The sequence below is a fragment of the Electrona antarctica genome, assembly GCF_951216825.1.
Source record: "Electrona antarctica genome assembly, chromosome: 3".
NCBI classification, from domain to species: domain Eukaryota; kingdom Metazoa; phylum Chordata; class Actinopteri; order Myctophiformes; family Myctophidae; genus Electrona; species Electrona antarctica.
In genome coordinates this window covers 43,138,366-43,159,785 of record NC_136808.1, presented here as the reverse complement: position 1 = coordinate 43,159,785, position 21,420 = coordinate 43,138,366, and the positions used below count along the sequence as shown (strand labels likewise).

At 40.7% G+C, this 21,420-nt stretch overlaps 1 protein-coding gene and 1 long non-coding RNA gene across 2 annotated transcripts; both read left to right on the top strand.

The window, feature by feature from the left end:
* The first annotated feature begins 1,038 nt into the window (after positions 1-1,038).
* Positions 1,039-2,190, top strand: LOC306919533. Its single transcript, XR_013789568.1, has 2 exons — positions 1,039-1,390; positions 1,888-2,190. It is a non-coding gene; the product is annotated as an uncharacterized lncRNA (long non-coding RNA).
* Positions 2,191-4,805: 2,615 nt separating this feature from the next.
* Positions 4,806-20,815, top strand: ppef1 (protein phosphatase, EF-hand calcium binding domain 1). The gene is made up of 19 exons (XM_079497124.1): positions 4,806-5,041; positions 5,466-5,607; positions 6,760-6,792; positions 7,482-7,609; positions 7,930-7,990; positions 11,834-11,997; positions 12,387-12,501; positions 13,698-13,744; positions 13,999-14,165; positions 14,331-14,367; positions 14,740-14,889; positions 15,388-15,521; positions 15,951-16,149; positions 16,463-16,648; positions 16,853-16,995; positions 17,278-17,384; positions 18,863-19,026; positions 19,555-19,639; positions 20,144-20,815. Exons 2-19 carry the CDS (start codon positions 5,553-5,555, stop codon positions 20,344-20,346), a joined length of 2,178 nt encoding a protein of 725 aa, XP_079353250.1. The 5' UTR covers positions 4,806-5,041; positions 5,466-5,552; the 3' UTR covers positions 20,347-20,815.
* The last annotated feature ends 605 nt before the right edge of the window (positions 20,816-21,420 follow it).

The following is a 21,420-nucleotide window of genomic DNA, read 5'->3' as shown; positions in this document are numbered from 1 at the left end:
CAACACCAACCGTAGAGCACACATAACCCCGGACTGCACTGGTTACCCATCAAGGCCAGAGTAGATTTTAAAATCCTTTTAACTACTTTTAAATCACTTCATGGACTGGCCCCACTTTATATCCCTGATCTTTTAACCCCTAAGGATAATGTGAGAGCTCTCATAGGTCCTCGGATAAAGCCAAGGCCTCTTAAAAATCCCGGTGACCAAGCGTAAGACAAAAGGTGACAGGGCCTTTGCAGTGGTTGCTCCTACTCTGTGGAATGCCCTGCCTTTGGCTTTAAAGAAATGCAGTCAGTCGACAGTTTTAAATCCCACCCACCCCTCCCCCCGGGACCAAAGATGCCACAAAATGCACACCTGTGCCAAGATTCCTACCACTGTGCAATAGGAAAATAAAGACTAAATCATGTCCTTGACAAAATCTGCAATGTAACTCTAACAAGTTAAATGTACCAGTACACGTGGTTACATTTGTACACAGTTATTGGAATCCTTGAAATAAAAATTTAAAAATCACTCCCGTGTGAAGTGAGGGGCGCTCGATCTTATCATCATACGTCATCATCTCATTCTGGCCAATCAAATTTGCGTCCTCACTTTTGTCTTCAATGTTTGTGTTTACATACCTTTGTCTTCAATGTTTGTGTTTACACACATTTGTCTTCAATGTTTGTGTTTACACACATTTGTCTTCAATGTTTGTGTTTACACAGACCCTCAAAGCTGGACATTGGAGGGGCTAGCGCCCCTCAAAAAAAATCACACTTTTGTGTGAAGTGAACATTGACGTCTTGCATCATCAATGTTTAACTGCTGCCCTAAACAACAATTAAAAGTCCAGAGACTTTGTTGTCATTTCATTTTTGTTAAAAGTGCTCTAAAAATAAACATTTAAAGTCAATAGACTTGGCTGCCATATGACGTAATTTCAAAACGCAGGCATTGGAGCTATGAAAAACATTTGAGAACCAGCCTAACAGTAGCCTTGATACCCAGGCTTTCATTTCGTCTGCGCCTAACAGTAACCTGTCCATGTAACTCAGGTTGCAATCAAGCCTAATTGCACAAATCTGCTTTCAATTGAACTTCTTCACCACTCTCTTCATTCAGTTGCATTAGAAAAGGCCACATAGTCACAGTCAGTGTAGCAGTTTGTGTTTCAATCCTGTATTTACACAAGGTCCTGTATTGTTACGTCTTGTGTACAGGTAGCCTACCTTCCCTACGTCACTCCGACAACACCACTAGGTTCTATATTTGTTTCATGTGTACAGGCATATGAGTGCAGCACCATGAAGGCTCCTGTAAGAAGAACAAGATCAAGGAAATTGAAAGAACCAAAGCAACGATGGCTTACTCCACCTTCATCTACAGAGATTAAAAAGAGGTCAGGACAACAGCATAATAATTATTCAAGAAAGATTTGAAAGTAACAATTTGTTCCAAATCTGTTACCCCATTCTCATTCTGCTACAAATGTGCATAAATGTTTTTTTCCTTCCACCAAACTTGATGTATCTAGCCTAAGGGTGTTGTTGCAATTGGAACATGAAAGGCTTCATTGTTTCATATCCATAAAAAGTAAATGTTTGGACAGAATAGGGCTGTGGACAGTTCATAAACCTTCCTACCAGTGTCATCAGTAGGCAGGTTTGGTGATTTGATTTCAAACTTCTTTTTTTAATGCAAGAACAATGACTTCTAGTTCAGCATGCTAATATTCTAGCAAAAGAGGGGCTGTAGTTTCTATTGAAAATGGGTGCTCCTTTTTAAATGGATTCTGGATTTAGTGTAGCACATGAAAATGGGGTTCAAGGTTAAAGTATTAACTCACCCCAAAAAGTCCACCAAAATACCTGTACAGTGAAATGTCTCTCCCCACAGGGTGGTTCTGGTACTGCAAGTCCTCCTAGAAGAAGTGGAAGAAGACCAAGAGATTCCAATGTGGTCGTTTAAAGAGGACTCCCAGTCTCTGGCTTCAACTAGTGAGCTTGGAGACTTCCCAGCTGTCAAAGACCAACAGGCAGAGAATCATCCATATGACTGACACAATAGAGGCTAAGAAAAAACACACCTGCACTGCACATGATGAAATCATAGGATGAAATCCAAGCTAAACATGTTTTTATATTGTAATATTGATGTCAATTTTAAGTTACAGTATCATTAAAGATATATATATTTTTATTTATGTATATATTTTTGACCATGCTGAAGCTCAGCTGTCTAGCTGGGACCAGAAGGTCCCAGGTTTGATTCCTGCCGGTGTTATGTGTCGAGGTGTCCCTGTGCAAACTAACTGCTCCCCCTTGTGCGTCTCTGTGGGCAGAACTCAGCTGGGTGAAGCTCATTTCCCCCCCCATGGGATGAAATGGGTCATTGTGGTCAGATTGGTGGGCTGCATGCATTTTTTTTCAATGTATTTTTATTGAGGCTCTGAAATTTCACAGCTGTTCAATCGCAATTCAATGTATATAGAACCACACATTTTTCTTTTTTTAACACAACATAGGAAAACAAGTACCACAATACGGACATTGCAATGTACAGACAAAATACAAACTAGTACACCACAGACATGATTGCACATTACAGGTCACCAGAGTCTTTGTTATTCACTACCGTTCAATAATGTACATTGAAGCGCAGTCTAGAAGGGTCCACTGTATCTAAGACTGGTTCCCATACCTTCGTGAACCCTTCCATGTTATTTCGGAGGAGAAGTCAGTTTCTCCAGAGGAACCACAGTCATTACCTCCTTGTACCAATCATCCAGTGTAGGAACGTCTATGAATCCAAAGCTCGAGTATAGTCTTTCTGTATGTATAAGAATATATATTCCAACCAATTTGGCGTTGTGTCTGGTCCTTGCACTGGATACCTTAGCTGCTAGTACACACTGGATATGTGACAAGTTCAAATGTATATCCAATCAAGGTGTCCAGAGCTCATTCTTCACCTCATTCCAAAACACCTGTATCTTTGTACATTTCCAAAGCATATGTACTAGGGCTGCAACGATTCATTGAGAAATCGACTATTCAATTCGTTTTCAACTAATTTAGTAATCGATTCATCGAATCGGCAACTAATCACTAGAGTTTTTTGCAATTTATCATAGATGATTTCCCACTTAACCATAGTTTTTCCAGTGTTAAGTGTAACTAAACTAAAGAGGAGTGAGCCATCTCTCTTCCCTTCCAATCTGATGATAGTTGCACATGCACAGTAGCGACTGCAAAGCAAAATATGACACATTACGATTATAGTATCAAGAACAAAACATATGGCTTGAACATTTATTTTTAAATGACCTATTTGAGTTCAGAAGAGTACTGTTGTGTAAGAATATTTTCTAGGAAGGATGTCCTAGGGGCTTGCATGTTCTTTGTTACATAATGACGGATTTGTAAAAATCTAAAGAAATGTGACTGTTGTAATGAATATTTATTCCTTGGATTCTCAAATGACTCCATTATGCCTCTGTTATATAGTTTAGCAAGCTGGTCCAGTCCCTTATCATGCCAAACCCTGAATACTGGGTCCTGACATGAGGGAAGAAAATCTGGGTTGGCCGCATGCATTTTGAGAGCTGTGTCCAGGTTGGATAAAGTCGTACCGTCTGTCAGGTGGAAATCTTATGTCCAAAACTGTTACTTTACAGGAATCAGATTCAAACGTAGCAGATCGAGCTTGTGGATCTGATGCTTTAGTATGATCAAGTAGGGCATTCATTCATGAGGGGAAAAAACAGTCAAAATGTGGTTTCTGCCCGACAACAACATCGGTATATCACAATGACACACACAGAAACTTTTATCATCGGGCGGCAGTGGCTCAGGGTAGAGTGGCCATCCGGCCAGGTTCGAACGTCCCCCAGAGTTGGTGTCAAAGTGTCCTTGAGCAAGACTCTGAACCCCTAATTGCTCCCGATGAGCAGGTTGGTGCCTTGCATGGTTTCCTCCACCATCGGTGTGTGAATGTAATGCACAATCTAACCCTTGGATAAAGGCACTATATAAATGCAGTGGTATTTTGCTGGGGGCCCACCTCCCACAGATTGGGAGTGGCTGCACTAGGTGGTAGTGGGAAAGGGTATACTACTTGATTGTGGTTTTTAATAGGTAAAGTCTAATACCTTCATTCATCAGGCATTAGAGCTATGGATCAGTGCTAACGTAAAAGTAGCAATACCACAATGTAGAATTAATGATTAAAATAAAAGTAAAAGTGCATGCTATGTTTACTTGAGTAAAAGTACAAAAGTATTGGCATCAAAATACCCTGTAGTTCTATAGTTTTATAGGCCTATTAATCTAAATATGCAATCAAGTAGGCCTACTTGTTATGGAGAAAAATGCACAATAGTAGGCATTAGGGCTATGGACCAGAGCTAAGTAGGCCTACAGTACATGCACGTACAGTATTTGCCAGTTTCACTGAAGTGGAGGTTAAGCGTAAAAACATGGACATACTCAAAGTGAATGTAGGTATACTAGCCTGGCTCATAATTGTACAGCACGTGACAATGGTTAATGTATCCAGGCTACTTTACCTTTCCATCACTGATGATTATGATGACGCGCTGTATCGCCTACCCTACAGGCTCTCGTCGTGTGTCGTGCGCTGCTGTTTTCCCAACACGACTCACGAGACGAGATGAGGCGTAGCATCATCTATCGGCGCTGAGGAAAGCCCTATGCTGGGAAAGCCTGATTTATAGTCCTACAACCTTAGAGTATACAACTCTACCTACAACATGGTGTCGCCGTCTGATAAGCGACGCGCTGTGGTCTTGTAGCTTGTAGGTCTGTTGTCAGAGCGCGCCACCGTCTTACGCAGGAGTATACAGGGCAGTCTGAGTAAGCAGAAGGGCTCTTGTTCCCCGAAGTATTCTCATCTGTAATTGTTTGCTCTTATTGTTTTGTGTAGCTATATAGGTTAGAGACGAGTCACAGAAAGATAGCGTATTCATATAGCTCTTGCAATGCAACATCATTTCTGATTTTAGGGCCTACGGGATCGTGCGCACACACAGGTAAGGGATCATTTAAACTCCCCTAGAAGTACACAATGTTAAGTTGTTGTTGTTATTGTTGTCGATCCACTCCCAAATAATGACAGCGTCAGCGTCCAATATTCTTCAGAAGAACACATCTTCAGAAGAACACATAATATTGCCATATAGCTGACGTCTGTGCCTTAATCGCTTTTTCAAAGGGAACTATTGAATTCTGAAGGCAATTAGCTGGATATCCTAACACTGTTTGTCACGTTAATACAGTGTGACAAACTTATGGAATGGCTATACTTCAGGTAATTTTGCATACTGTATCTGTACAATTAAGGACAGACATTTAGGGATTTAAAATGACTATTGACTGAGTCCATCCAAACAGTCCTATTCAGGGAGTCACATCAGGTTACAGTAGCTTTTAATGTTTTTTTGTTTTTTTTTGCAGATTTTATTGCTGAAATAGGCTATGTGACACTGGAGAGCCACTGTTACTGAACCTGCATGACCTCTGGGCCGTTTGGCTGATGTCACCATGGGCTGTGGCACCTCCATCGCTACAGAGCCCCTGGCTCAAAGGAAAGAGACAGGTAACTTTGTTAATTGTGTCCCCCAGTTGACCACTTGGATACTTATTCTGACCGCTTGAACATTGAACTACTCCCATAAAGTGTAGTGGTAGTAGTAGTGGTTCTTAAAGGGGTAGTGGTTCTTAAAGGGGTCCGGGGACCCCCAGGGGTCCTGGAGAGGGGGTTCCAGAGGGTATCCAGCAAAATGTGTTAATATAGCAATAAAATCAGTTTAACAACTATTAACCCTGTTTTATACATCAGCTATTAGAAAATAGCAGATCTAGTAGCTCAAAACACATGCATGCGACATCTGCTATTTTTGAGGGGCGATAGCCCCTCCTATATATAGCTATAGAGATGTTTGTCCTAACACAAACATTAAATGCCATTGACAATGAATGGAGAATTTACGTCATCTGAAGGTGAGCAAATCGTCTATTTTGTCAAATTCCCATTGACAATGAATGGAGACTTTACATCATACTGTATGTGTCTGAGCAAATCGACATGTTACGTCATGATGATGTACAATGATAAGAGCGAGCAAATCAGCTATTTTCGCTATTTTGACAATGAATGGATATTTTACGTCATGTGTTGTACGATGATAAGAGTGCCCCTCACTTCACACAGGTGTGATTTTAAAAAAAACACACACATTCTATGGAGGTTCCTTTTCAGATGGGGTGCTTGACATGAAAATAGAAGCACTGGTGTAGATTATAAGTGAACCCCAAACCTCTATTGTGATCAGTTAGCCCTGCTCAGTATACACACATGGTATACACACATGGAACCAAATGGAACCAGGTCCATTTGGTTACATAAATGTCTCCGTATTTATATAAGTTGATTAAACAGCATATCAGTAAAGTATTGCATTGTAATGTATACAATGGATGGATGGATTATTTTCTGTTGTAATATTTCAGCAGATATCTTATATCTCCTCCAACTCCACATTGGGTGATGTCATCAACATGTTTGACAGATCGGTTTCCTTTGTTCTGCATCTCGCTCTCTCCTGTTTTAATTTGTTGTCTCAGGGTCCCTTTCCATGTCCCCTGTGTCTTGTTAACTCTCTCTCTTATCCACTCTCTCGCACTCTGTTGCGCTTGATTTTATTCAATTATCACTTTCATCTGCTGAACTGTAGTCATCTTCACACAGATGATACTGCCAAGGTTCCCAGCCCGGCTCTGAGTAAGTAAGGTCACCCCTCATCTCTTGAGATTTAGTTCTGTGTCACGCATGTGCATGAACGGTAATATCCTCAGTGTTCATTTAACTCTGGGCAATTAACCAGAAATGTATCTTCAATATTTAGAGCCAGTAACCGACTTCATCTTTCTTAGGTTAATCGAAAAATCAAGAAGCCATTTTTTAATATATATATATATTCTTTCTTTCTTATCAACAAATCAACAAATCTATTAGTCTGATTAACCATGCAACCTAGCTATTAGACTTAGTAGTGGAATGGGGGTGTGCAAAAATAGCCAATCTAAAAGATCAACGCAGCGAAACATTGTTAACTTGTAAATCTTTTATTGTCACTATTCTTTTTAAAATAATTGTTCAGTAATCATAATTGAACTTGAATCATAATTTTGCCCAACCGTAAATTGGTTTTACTGTGTGTGTGAGTAGGAGTTAGATTGCAATCTCAGAGAGACTTTAGTCTTACAAAGACTAAACCCATAAGGGTCCATTTGTTTCCACTTGTGCACTCTCTGAGTTAAATTGACACTGAGGATTTTACTGTGTATATGTATTCATGTACTGTGCATCGATCCAGAACAAATCATTTTCATCATCAACATATCATTTGCATTATTTGGCAACAAATTCATACAAATAGCTGAAAAGATAAACGTGGGTGTTGTTCTTAGCCATAAAGGCGGCCATTTTAATCCAGAGATGGTACCGGCGCTACATGGCTCGCCTGGAGATGAGGCGGCGGTACACCTGGAACATCTTCCAGTCCATTGAATATGCAGGCGAACAGGACCAACTGCAGGTACCACAACGTCTCTGTTGGCCTCATTATGTCCAAAACTGTCAAATTCAAAAATAGCAAAAGTAGCAGATATAGTACACAGGGTTAAATGGTTATCAGACTAAAACCTGCTTCTCGATTATTAAGGCTGTTATTGGTTCTAAATTTGATTTAGATATATATATATTCAGTTAATTTCCCAGCTCCTAAGGGCAGAGACACATACAAAAGAAAGAAAAAAAAGGCTATCCAGGCAGCCATGCATAAACAGTGCATAGTGCAATAGAGTCTAGTGCAATAGAGTCTCTATGGTGAAAGTTTTATTTCTCTTCTCTCCTCAGCTGTCCAGTTTCTTTAGTTTCATGCTGGACAACTTCACCCACCTGAACGGTAATGGACCAGGTGAGCACACCTCTACTCCCCTCCGTGATAACATGATTAAATCCTGGGTAATAGGGTATGTTGACACAGAAGTTAAGGTTATATAAATTGGAAAAAAATATCAATCAATTACGTAATGTTGTAATTAATACGGATGAGTGACGGCTTTCGATGGTGACGTATATGTCGATCAGTGTCGGGTGGATTAAAGGAAATGCCTCTATGTATATGTATATGTAATTTGTAAGTATACTGTGGTTACTTTGCGTATGCCCCGTTTGATGCGTATGTATCGTAGCAGCATATGACGTCAGGGTATAACTGGTATAATAGCTCTCAATGATGACTTAATAAAGATGTGGATTAAAGGACCCAATGCCAGGGTGTAATTGGTTTTCGATGGTGACGTAATGACGATATGTTTTAGTGTCAGGAGGATTAAAGGTAATGCCCCTATGTATACATGTATGTAATCTGACACCACTGCCATATCAAGCACAAGTAGTCATTACATCATACGCTGGCACGGCGCATACGCATCAAACGGCGACATACGCATCGAAGCACTGGACGAAAACTATTACTTGCGCGCTCTGCTTGCGCAAGTAATTACCAGTAAGACACCCTGAGGAGGTTGCGTGCATGCATCCGCCTGGGTGACGGTAGACTGCTGGGCGAGCGCTGGTGCTTCGGCATGGGGGGTCTGATCAACATATGGATTGAATTCTGTACTGGCCATATATGGAGCGTGTCTTGATTGTAATGGGTGTGATGTCACGAGGCGTGACCATATATGGAGGCGTAACGTGACACACAGAAATGTAGGTTTTCATAGTAAATAGTAAATTATAATAATAGTGCATTTTATTTATAAAGCATTTTACATTCTCACGAATCTCAGAGTGCTACAGGGTTAAAAGCATTGAAAAAAACAAGAATACAAATATAAACAGCATAGGCTACCACTGGTTGTCACCAACATCCCACTAGACCCCTATAGACTGCTGCGGAAAACGTAAACGTGATTGACATAAAATGAGGTTGATTTATTTTTTACGTTCCTCCAAAATTCACTCCGACATTCAGCCGAAAAAACACAAAGCACCAGTGTGCAAACACCTTTACCGACTTAATCTTGTCCATGTAGTTTAAGCGAATACGTTAATTGAGAAGCAGTTTCTCCCTCCCCACATAATATATCAACAAATCAACGCTACAATTTCTTTTGCGACATGTTGTCAGTTTGTAGATCTCTTATTTTCACAATCTTTGTACAACATGTGCTTAAGTAAAAATAACAAATATATTCATAAAAAACACATTTTCTTGTTTGATCAAAAAGTAATAGATAGAATAACCTCAAAGTTAACTAGAAAAGGTGCTCCTCGGAATCCACCTGCTGGTGGCGCTATAACAGGCCAACAGTCCTCAGCCTAGTAGGAATGTTCATGCAGAATCTTACGGAAATTGCACGCTGCGTTCATGATTTGAGGCATTTTGTTTAAAACGGACCAATCCTGCAGACTTTGGAAGCCAGTGTTAGCCATAGGATAGAATATGAAATATCGGACAGATCCCCCTTGATCACATGACTATGGAGATACTGTGTACCGATTTGCGGGATGTTAGGACAGAATCCGAAGGATTAAAATACAAAAAATGTGTTTTGTTTGTGTGGGGCGAAAACATCTGCTCTCGCCTGGCGTCGACAGTAATGCCCCAGATTACAGTAAACCTCATGTTATGTTGCACAAAATAATGTCCCTCAAAGAGAAACCTTTGGGACCTCTCTCTCTCTACTCTGCCTCGCTTTCATTAAGCACACAGCCACTGATGTTGCAGACACAGCATCGGTGTGCTGTTTTTACTAAATTAAAATTTAGTTATTGTTGTAATTTTTACAATCATGATTTTATTGTTCACTATTGTGCTTCCATAAAACTAACATTAGATTTGTTCTGTCGGGCTCCTGGATGTTGGCGTTTCTGTCAGTGCTTATTGTTGCTTAGCAACTGGTGTGTGTGGACAGTGTGCTGGTGTATTGTACAAACACAGCTGTTGCCCACTCCTCTGGCCAATACACTCCATTATCAAAGGCAGAAACCTCTTATCTACATATTTTAACTTGCAGTATGAGTTTTTTGGGGGGGACATCTTTGACCTACTTGATCATAATTACAGTGTCATACAAAAGCATCAAAAGTAGCAGGTCTACTTCGCGACGCGTTTTGAGCTTGCAGATCTGCTACTTTTGTTAATATTGAATTTGAATCCTGAAAGGTTTTGGACATAATGACATAAGGACATAATGAGGTTTCCACCCGACAGAGGCTCTATTTTTGTCAGTGCCAGAGCCATAGAGTAAGACAGAGTTACGCAAACTCTGTTCACTTCATGAGGCCAGTCCAATGGCTCTTCTACATAGACTTCTATTGAGAATGGGGACAACCAACTGGGACAAGTCCTGGACCGGAAGTAGGCAGAAATGCATTGGACCCAGGCAACAGCCCTTCTTTAATGATCTTAAATCCCTTTATTTTAGATTGTTTTGTAGTAATCGTACAACATAAACATTACAGAGACTTTAGTTGTCACTGTACAATAAAACAGTTGGCATGTTGCACACATGCCTAAAATGGCTCTTATTTGCGTCGCCCTCGCTCCAGCTTGTCTCAGTTCAGGCTGCATGAACAGCGCTCGAGCGCTCGGTTTCTGCCCCCTCAATATCATAACTCTTCTATTAGATGGCTCTGGTCAGTGCTAAACCCCTTATCCCTAAATCTACAAGCTCACAACGTGTCGATGTAGGTCGGCTAGTTGAATTATTAAAAACATATTTTCAAAATAGTAAAATTAGGATAAGCATGGACAAAAATAGAGCCTGATATGTTTCCTTTATAGTGGTGTTGTAGTAATGTAGAGATCATCATCTGTAAACACACACATGCACATTTCAATTGTATGACTATACTTGAGGACATCAACAATTTAGGATGTGTTCCTAATTGTTATCATAAAACAACCCTTTCTCTACTATACCCTTTGTGGGGACATTTGACTCACGTACGCTCACGTCATGTGCACACACACACACACACACACACACACACACACACACACACACACACACACACACACACACACAGTCACACACACACACACACACACACACACACACACACACACACACACACACACACACACACACACACAGTGAGGTAAATAAGGTCATGGAAAAATAGGATTGTGGTCACAAGCCTCTTCATGCCCTGTTTGCCTGCATAAATTAGACAGTCCAGATGCTCATTAGCATTTAGAAGGACCTGTAATATACAACGTTGATACAGACATTGAATCGAATGATTGATTATGAAGCAGGATTATTATAGTTAACTAAAACTAACAAAAATACCGTAATGGAATTTAAAAAGAAAAGTTTGAGGATGACGGATGATGATGATTCCCAACAGGTACAGTGAAAGTCAGAAACAAGCAACCAAGTCTATGAAAACAAGGCCAAAACAAACCTACTATATTACATTGGCTATTTGAAAATAATGCGATGCAACACTTTGTGAGCTTGTAGATCTGCTATTGAAACATTTTAACTACACAGATCTTGTATGTGGATCCTTATATTTTCAGATGGGGGTTCGCGGACAAATGCATGGATCCTTGACATGAAAATGTTTGAGAACCACTGTTTTAAACAACATTAGGAAACAAGTTCAACTACACATTTAGAATACAAGCCCCCCAAAAAATGCAACCCGCAACTACCAATATTTACAAGCAACCTTTCTGAAAAACAAGCCCAAAAGCCGCTTATAGTAAGCAGACCCCTGCATGTGTCCTGGGTTCCAGACCTGATCTCCCAGCTGTTGGATCCAGTGGTTGACCCCTGGCTGGACAGAGAGTCATGCTACAACCTCATCCCAGTACCAGAGTCCTACAGCGGCCCACGCCTCTCCTTCCCCCTCTCTGTGTCTCACACGAACACACTGCTCAACGCCTTCAAGAACCAACAGGTATACCAGAGCAAGGTTGCTGTAGTTTTTCATTTTTCGTTACTTTTTGTCTCCACCAGGCCGGAGGCATGGGGAGAGAGTACTATCTTGGTTGAGAGTTTGCCCAGATTGTATTTTCGAAGAATAGCGAAAATAGCCGGAAAATAGCTCACAACGTGTCATGCTGTGACACGTTGTGACTGAGCTTGTAGATCGGCTATTTTCAACATGCAACCAAGTGTAAAATATGCCATTGCGATGCAATCAAGGCCTGCCAAAACTGTAGATTTTTAGTCGACTAAAATCGTATGGCATTTTGTCGACTAAAATATGACTAAAACTACAGTAGATTACATTTTATTCAAAAGACCTACAGGAAAACTAAACTAAATCAAAATGCTTCAATCCAGGCCCTTCATGCTAAGTATCTGATGCAGCTGTTGTACGAGACCAAGAAACTCCTCAGACACATGCCCAACATCACACACCTGTCTACATCATATGCCAAGGAGATCACTGTATGTGGTAAGTCATCCTTACTTCACTTATCTTGTTCCTTTTAGTGTTTTGTGTAGTTGTAAGTCCTTGTCATATGATCTTTCGTGGTATCAGGTTTTGCCAGAGGCAGCATACAATGGGCTTCTAAATAAATGAATAGAAAGGTGAATGGCTGTGATGATGCCCGTGGAACATGCACTACGTAATATCTTTCTCTAGGCTAGTTCCCATTATAAGTCGCCACAGCTGTTTCCATCTGCTTCCATTTTCCAGTGGTGTTTAGCAACTAAGTACATTTAAGTACTGTACTTAAAAGGGACATTTCACCACTGGAAGAAACTCCAGTCACTCAATGTTGTAGTATTTGTAGTAGATAACAGTAGCACAATTTGAAATTTGCACTCTATGGCCAGAAAAGATAATGTAGTCTGTGTATGACTAGGGTTTGACTGGATTGCTAGATTACTACAATGACCATAATGCTTTGGTTCACTCGCCCCACCTTGAGGAAAGGGGGAGGGCTGTTTTATTGAGACAACCATAAACATAAAACATAAAAAGGTAGACGCCTCCTTCCAGCTCTGGGGCGCGTGTCAAAATTGAAGGCACAGTCAAGCTTTTCAGTATTTTTATTTGTACTCCACTACACCTCAGAGTGAAATATTATACTTTTACTCCGCTACAATTATTCGAAAACTTTAGTTATTAGTTACTTTGTAGATTTTGATTATTATTACAAAACATACATTAACCACTTCAACCGTACATGATACATTTCTGACTTTTGAAAATTGATTGATTGAATAGTTTATTGAACATAAATGTAAAAACAGCAACAGAGTACAGTCAAACACTCAGTTCAAAAGGGATAGCACCGGGCGCCCACTGGCCTAGTGGTCCAGGCGCATGCCACATTTAGGCTCAGGACGGCCTTTGTCTCCCCTTCTCTCTCTTCCTCTTTCCTGTCTATCTTCACTTGTAACTATCGTTTCAACAATAAAGGCAAAAAGCCAAAAAACTAATCTTTAAAAGGGATAGCACCATTTAGGCCCTATACAATCACGATGGAGATTGTCAAAATACTTTTTACAATTTATACATTTGTATAAAAGATAAATTGGACCTTTTGCATAATGTGTACTTTCTACTTTTGGTACTTTAAGTACATTTTGATAAATACTTTTGTACAATATCCATCCATATTCCTGTTATTTCTTTCTTAGGTGATCTACATGGACGGCTTGACGACTTGCTTCTCATATTTTACAAGGTAAATATACATTTAGGATTCAGTTAGAATCTAATTTCCAACCGTAGTCCCACCAGCTAGCTGAACTGTTTCTTCGATGGCCCATTTCCACCCATTTTGATACTTAACTCCATTGATGTTGCATGAAGGTTCATTGACCAAAATAGCATGTAAAAACCATCATCATAAAAAAACTAAACCAAAAACAATCCAAAGAAATCCCACAGTATATACAGTTTATGTTGCGATAGTTGATGTTGTTTTTCTTTCTTTAGAATGGCCTTCCCTCTGCAGACACCTCGTACGTGTTTAACGGGGACTTTGTGGACCGGGGGAAACAGTCCGTGGAGGTGGTCGTTCTGCTCTTTGCATACCTTCTGCTGTACCCTGACCACATGCACCTCAACAGAGGTAACCATGAAGACCACATCATGAATCTCAGGTTAGTCATTTGTTCTGTACATAGAATAAATGTATTTTGTAGACAAACACACATTAAAGTAGACTTTAGAGATAGTAGTAACTCATGTCACACTAGACCTAAATCCTGTAGTTTAACTCTGAAAACTAAAAACTTCACGTTGCTGCACTGGTTGTGTTGTTCCAGATATGGATTCACAAAAGAAGTCATGCAGAAGTACAAGGTACAGCTATGATATATGTTTTTGTTTTAGTTGTTGTTATGGCCACTGGCACCATACATTCATTGTCTATATCACTGTTTCCCAACCTGTAGGCGGCAGGCCAGGGGTGGTGCTGGTGCAAGGCCCCCCCTCCAAATGATATTATTTTATTCTATAATTTGATTTCTTATGATAATATAACATTAAGATAGAAATTGTTGTTCTGATAAGTGGTGAGATGGGTGGGTCACAAACGCTTTCAAGATTTGCAAGTTGGCACTGATTGAAAGGTTGGGAACCACTGGTCAATTTCTACCACGCATCCACTGCCACCTTGTGGCCACGACTCTTTCACTGCACCATTTGAGTGGTAATGGTGACATCTGTCTCCAGACCTTTGGCCGAGAGATTCTTCAGCTGTTTCAAGATGTGTTCAGCCTCCTGCCAATCGCCACGGTGATCGACGGCAAAGTATTGATTGTTCATGGGGGCATATCGGACCAGACCGACCTCAACTTCCTCAGCACAATAGAGAGACACAAGGTTACCGCCTTAGATACCTTGACATGTTCATCCCTATTCTAAATGTGCAATAAGTATAAGTTCAGATTTGTATCAGGAAAGAATGCAAACCAGACATAAAGTGGTCTAAAGATATATAAGTTTGAACTCTCAACCGGTACAATCTGGAGTGTTAATTTAACTCTGAGAGTGTAAAAGTGGACCCGTAACACTGAGGATTTTGCTGTGTAATTAAGAGAGCTGGACCGGGTCAGATCTTATAATGTTGTTGTAGTATGTTGCTATAAGTTTGTCTGTAGGTTTTTATAAATAGTGAACCAATGAACGGTATTAAGAAAAGCTTGTGACTAAATAATAACCACACTGGATCCAAACACAGGTTATTTTTATTATGTTTTCCATTTGCTGGGTAGTAATGTAAAGTAATCGTTTTGTGACATACAAGGTTTCCACCCGAGAGTGCCGACAAGTGGAAATTTGATTCCACCCTCATTCTCTTTCTCTGGCTCCGTCCTCAAGGTCAAGTCTGCACTGAGGTTGCCTAGGTATGATGTGAATGAGCAGGATGTCCGTAGCAGCAGGACGAGGGGGACAGACAGCCCTCGCCCAGGCAACTGTCGTAGCCACAGGAGCCAGAAGACCCCCATTCAGAGGTCTGTGAACATCTCATGGAGGGAAAAGAGCTCCCTTTTCTACAGCACAGCAAAATTCTGAGTGTTAATGTAACACTGTGAGTGTAATTAACGTTCTGTACGCCGTTTGGCAACTAAACATGGCCATTTTCTCATAAACAAATGAAACATTTGAAGCCTGCAACTAACAATAATCTTGTTAGTAATTATTCTATAGATTGCTTTTCCGATTCATTGAATAATCAAGAAGAATACATTATATAACAAGGAATGCATTAAACATTTAAACCCTATTTTATACAGTGCCGCAAGACAGTGTTGTGCAAAAATATATGCAATTTTTACTTTTGAAAATTGTTGTTTGTTTTGAAAGATTTTTTATGATTCCCTCACTTATTTTATTATAATCAATTAAATCGATTAGTTGACAACACATTTGATTCCTTGCAGGAAGAGACACTGTGGGCTGAGCCGACAAGACTCCTCCTCTTCCTCTTCGTCCTCTTCATCCTCTGTGTGCTCGCCCAGATCACCACGGCCCTACACTGCTGCTGCTGACGTCCTCCAAGTGCCCTTCCTGGACTCCCTGTCTGCGGTCCCTCCACCCTCCCCACCCCCACCACCCCAACACCAGCAGGAGTGGAAACAGGTCAAATGGCTGAAATAGGTCGAGCCTAAGGAGTGGGGGTGGGGCCTGGATCAAGTCATTAGTCACTATGGTTGCCATCTGGTGTAAAATACATTATTTATCCAATAAATGTCATGTCTTTAATGCCCTAACTCAGTGATTCACAACCTGAGGGCCAGAAGGGCTGTTATTCCTGATTTACATACTTTGAGCTGCAAGCACGAAAATATCCCAATAGCCCTACAAAAATATCCTGACAAGCTCTTAACGCCTTGCGTAGCCTATATAAACCAGGTCCAGGTGTGATCCTATCCTCTCTGTCTCCTCCTGGCAGATAGTGGATGTGTTGTGGAGCGACCCCAGGCCCCAGGAGGGGTGCAGTCCCAACACCTTCAGAGGGGGAGGTTGTTACTTTGGCCCTGACGTCACCCAGAGACTGCTGCTCAGCCACCACCTGCAGCTGCTCATCCGCTCGCATGAGTGCAAACAGGAGGGCTATGAGCTCTGTCATAATGGACAGGTAGACTATAGGGCACTGCATGGGCCTTATGACTTCAAATCAATCAATTACTGTATTTTTGCTATTTTTTGTACGCCACCATTGTTCAACAATAAGCGATTAATCAGACTAATCTATGTAGATTTAAAAAATATATTAGACATATTAGAATTTAGTCAATTATACCTGATGTGATGATGATGTGCGTGTGTGCGTGTGTTAAAGGTAATCACCATCTTCTCTGCCTCTAACTATTATGAGGAGGGCAGTAACCGTGGTGCCTACATCAAACTGGGCAGAGAGCTTGTTCCTCGCTTCTATCAGTACCAAGTCAGCCGCTCCACCCGCAAGCTCACTCTCACTCAGAGGTAGGTAATCTGCGTGTGTGTGTGTGTGTGTGTGTGTGTGTGTGTGTGTGTGTGTGTGTGTGTGTGTGTGTGTGTGTGTGTGTGTGTGTGTGTGTGTGGTGTGTGTGTGTGTGTGTGTGTGTGTGTGTTGCAGCAGGCTTTGTTTATGTAGTTTATTTTATTATGATTATGTTTCTCTAATCATTGGATACTGTTTGTGTGTGTGTGTGTGTGTGTGTGTGTGTGTGTGTGTGTGTGTGTGTGTGTGTGTGTGTGTGTGTGTGTGTGTGTGTGTGTGCCTAGTGTAAGAGCAGCGGAGGGTTCTGCTCTCAGGGCTCTGAAGGAGAAGTTATTTGCCCATCGCTCTGACTTGATGTCTGGCTTCCTGCAGTATGATAATGGTCACACTGGTAAGGGACCCCCCCCCCCCCTCCCTCAATATAAATTGACTGCTACAATAACCTTAATAATAGAGACAATACACCATAAATAAATACTGAAACCAGAAACCCACTACTCACTCTGAGACCCTTTGGGGTCTTTGACACGGGGCATGCATAGGCAGCACGTGCCCTTGATCAGTGGTGCTCAAACCTTTTCAAGTCAAGTACCCCCAAATTGATATGCAGCCTATTTGGCTGCGGACATCCATCTGAAAATGTTTTGCCAAAGAAGAGAAGAATCTAAATTGTTCAAAGCTTTTAGGATAAATGAAAATGTAGAATGGCGAAACATCTGTTGTTAAAGGGATATTTCACTTTAAAAAAAACGTTTGGTAACTAATTTCATCTACTCAGGCTTATATGAACACCCCAGACCCCAGTTAGATATTTGATATTCTTTTATAGCTGCCCCGCCCCATTCCTATACAAACTCATTGTAACTTCAAACTCCATTTTAACCATGATAGATTCATCGAAAACACCTGTCCTTTTTTTCTGGTGACTGATATTGTCCTTCTAATATGTGAGGGGGGCTCACGTATTAGAGTGGTGACGAGAGTATATTTTCATTTACTGTTTTTATTTATTTTGTATAATTCTTTTTGATCTTTTAGTCTCCTCCGAACTCCTCCTGGAGGAGCTTCTTTTCCAAAACAATTATAAAAAAAAATGAAGGGGGCGGGGCAGCTAAAATGAATATCAAATAACTAATTACTGAATTGAGCAGGTTAAACACTGTCTGGGGTGTTCACACAAGCCTGAGTAGACAATAAAATGACCAAAAGTTTTTTTTGAAAGTGAAATATCCCTTCATTTAGGGCTACGATGTTTTGTAACAAAGCACTATCTACTACAATACGTTGATATCTGAAATGAAATGAAATGAAATGATTACTATATTTACCCAGGGTATCTGGGCTAAGCTCAAGAACTTGTTTCCAGCCAGGCCCTGCTCATAGAACACATTTCATCGTAGTGGTTCAATGCCTTGTTCAAGGGCACTTCAGCGGTGGTAATTTTAACGTGTCTGCCTAGTCTAGCACTAGCTCACTAAAGGATGATCATATAAATGGCTGCCAATATATTTTGTTCTTGGCGCTTCACACTGTGCTTGTGCTGCCCAGCAGCAAAGTTGGCGCCTATGCATGTGCTGTGTGAAAGCCCCATTACGGTAACATTTGGTCTCACTCTCTCAGAATTACAAATGGATGAATTAAACACTGGGGATTTTAACGTTATGTGATGTTGTGTATATGATCATGTACTCCTTTCTGGAGGTACTGTATATATCGTCTCTGTCGGGTGGAAACCTCATCAGGATTCAAATTCAAAAATAGATACAGTTTTGTGTGATGCTGTAGTTAGTGTAGTATGATCAAGTAAGGCATTAATTTACGGAAAAAACCCACAGAAAATGCATACTGTAGGTGTACATGTGTGTTCAGGATGTCTGTCGGTCAGTGCATGGGCTGAAGTGCTGACGTCTGTGCTGAGATTGGACCTGCCATGGTGCACACTTCGCCCACACTTGGCACGTCTGACAGCAGATGGCAGTGTGGAGTACCAGTCCTGCTTTGAGGACATGAACCCAGGCCACCCACTGCCGCAGGTCAATACTCTGTTGGGTGAATGTCTAGAACAGCTATTATGAAGCACAGTATGGTGTAGAAGACTAGTGGTGGATAAGTACATTTAAGTAGTGTAAATGTACAGTAGTAAGTACTGTACTTACAGTAAGTAGAATTTTTATAGGTACTTCTACTTTAATTGAGTTGAGTATTTATTTTACTCCACTGCATGTAAATTGAAGTTTTTATTGCGCAATACATTTATTTGACAACTTTAGTTACTAGTTACAGTTGCAGATTTTGATTATTAACAATCAACAATGTGTGTGTGTGTGCGTGCGAGACAGGACACAGGCCGCCTCTGCCCCATGACAGTGTACTTTTACTTTTTCTACTTTAAGTATATTTTGATGCTAGTACTTTGACTAAAGTAATAATGTAGAATAGAATGCAGGACTTTTACTTTACAGATATGTTTTACTTTTACTTACTATTTGTTACTTTTACTTACTACATAGGCTACTTCCTCCAGCACTGCTAATGACTGACATGTGATGTGGTTGCTGTAGGTTACACCCCGCTTGGCTGAAACTCTGTTCAGATACAGGACCAACCTGGAGATCATATTCAACATTATAGACAAGGACCAGTCAGGTAGAGACATATCGCTTTTATTTTGTACAGGCAATTGTGTCTAAATGTGTGTTTTAAATGAATATTGTGTACATTACTGTATGCGATAGGGCTGCATCTATCGATTTGTTTCTTAGCCGATCTACAGCTGTATGACCTATTTTCACTATTCATGATTTTTGGGGACACCTATAATGACATACCCAAAATGGGGTTAGCTTATTAATCGGGTATTTTATTATATTATCTATGTATTTTTGTTTTATTATATATATATATATATATATTTATTTTGTTTGGGCGCTATCCCCTCCAACGTCTGGCTTTCAGTCATGTGGCAAAAACAGAACACCCACTTGTGACGTCATGTGGCAGCCAAGTCTATGGACTTTTAATGTTTTGCTTTAAGCATGACATCATGTGGCAGCCACAGTGGGCGCCCAGCACTTCACACAAGTGTGATTTTTACAGTCGATTAAATCAATGACTTGTTGTGTCATTCTAACATGCAACATTCACATCCAGGCCTGATCTCCGTCGAGGAGTTCCGTAACACGTGGCGTCTCTTCAGCACCCACCTGGGTGTGGACCTGGATGAGAGATCCATAGATGACCTGGCACGCAGCATCGACTTCAACAAGGACGGGAGTATAGACTTCACTGAGTTCCTCCAGGCCTTCCGGGTGGTACACCAACAGCAAGGATCAGCGAGGAGGATGGGTGACTGAGGCAGGGAGAGTCAAACGAGAGAAACTCAACTGAGCTACACCTGGACACCTCTTGATCAATACTGGACAAAACAAGGGCAATGATAAGATGATTGCAGAATGAAACATAGCTATATTGATGGATTACAATATTCACTGTATCCCAGGTTCACAACCGGAAATCACTGCAAACCCGGAGCAGTGGTGGAAAATGTATGAATATATATTTAACCTAAAAGAGGTTTAACATACCAAGGTGTTGGTACTACCAAATGTAAACAGATTATCCACAGTAGCCAGTGAATGACAGACCAGATGCCTTTATGTGAGCTTCCAAGGATGGATGACTAGAGCCTGTACATTAGCGGCTATAAACCAGCCATTTCCAACGTGTGGACTGTGAGGATATTGCAAGTGGGCCCCCAAATAATTGACAAAACACTGTATAATATAACATTAATATGAAAAGAAAAACAGAAAAGTGGTGCTTTTTGTTAGTTCCGTTGATCCAAGCCAGAACACGATTGATTGATCATTAAAATAAACATAATAAATGAAAATGCTCTGAAAATTTGGCTGCCCTGTTAAGTGGTCAGATGTGTGGGCCGCGAATGCTTTTTGAGACTTTCTAGTAGGCCCTTCTAGAGAAGTTTGAGAACCACTGATATAGACATGTCCGAAACACGAGATAGTAATGTGAATGCTGGCCTGTTTTCCAATTGCTGTCAGCCTGTCACCTACATAAAAAGTAAAGGTGCGTTTATTAATTAAACACATACCGTATTCTCACATTGTGAAAACTATAGCCAATTTGTGTACACATACGTGTGCCTGGGTGTGCACATTCACTTAAGTGTTTTACCCACTATGATTACAAAACAATGTGGGAGAGCAGTTAAACAGGCCTGAGCATCCTGTCAGACAGAGCAAATAGTGGGGTCACGCGCGCATGTTGTGAACATATATATATACTTAAGTACCAGCTGTCAGAGTCTACAAAAAACAACACGGAGAGAGATCAAGGCAAGGAGCTGTACAGAGTAACAATCAACTTTAATAGTGCATTCAATGTTTGGGTTCCTGCAAAGTCTGCCT

What these genes read in the sequence shown, in the direction of transcription:
- ppef1 (XM_079497124.1), top strand. Translation starts at nt 5,553, where the DNA reads ATGGGCTGTGGCACCTCCATCGCTACAGAGCCCCTGGCTCAAAGGAAA. An exon ending in CAGAAGACCCCCATTCAGAG is followed by an intron (nt 15,522 to 15,950) that starts GTCTGTGAACAT and finishes GATTCCTTGCAG; the next exon opens with GAAGAGACACTGTGGGCTGA. An exon ending in ACCAGCAGGAGTGGAAACAG is followed by an intron (nt 16,150 to 16,462) that starts GTCAAATGGCTG and finishes TCCTCCTGGCAG; the next exon opens with ATAGTGGATGTGTTGTGGAG.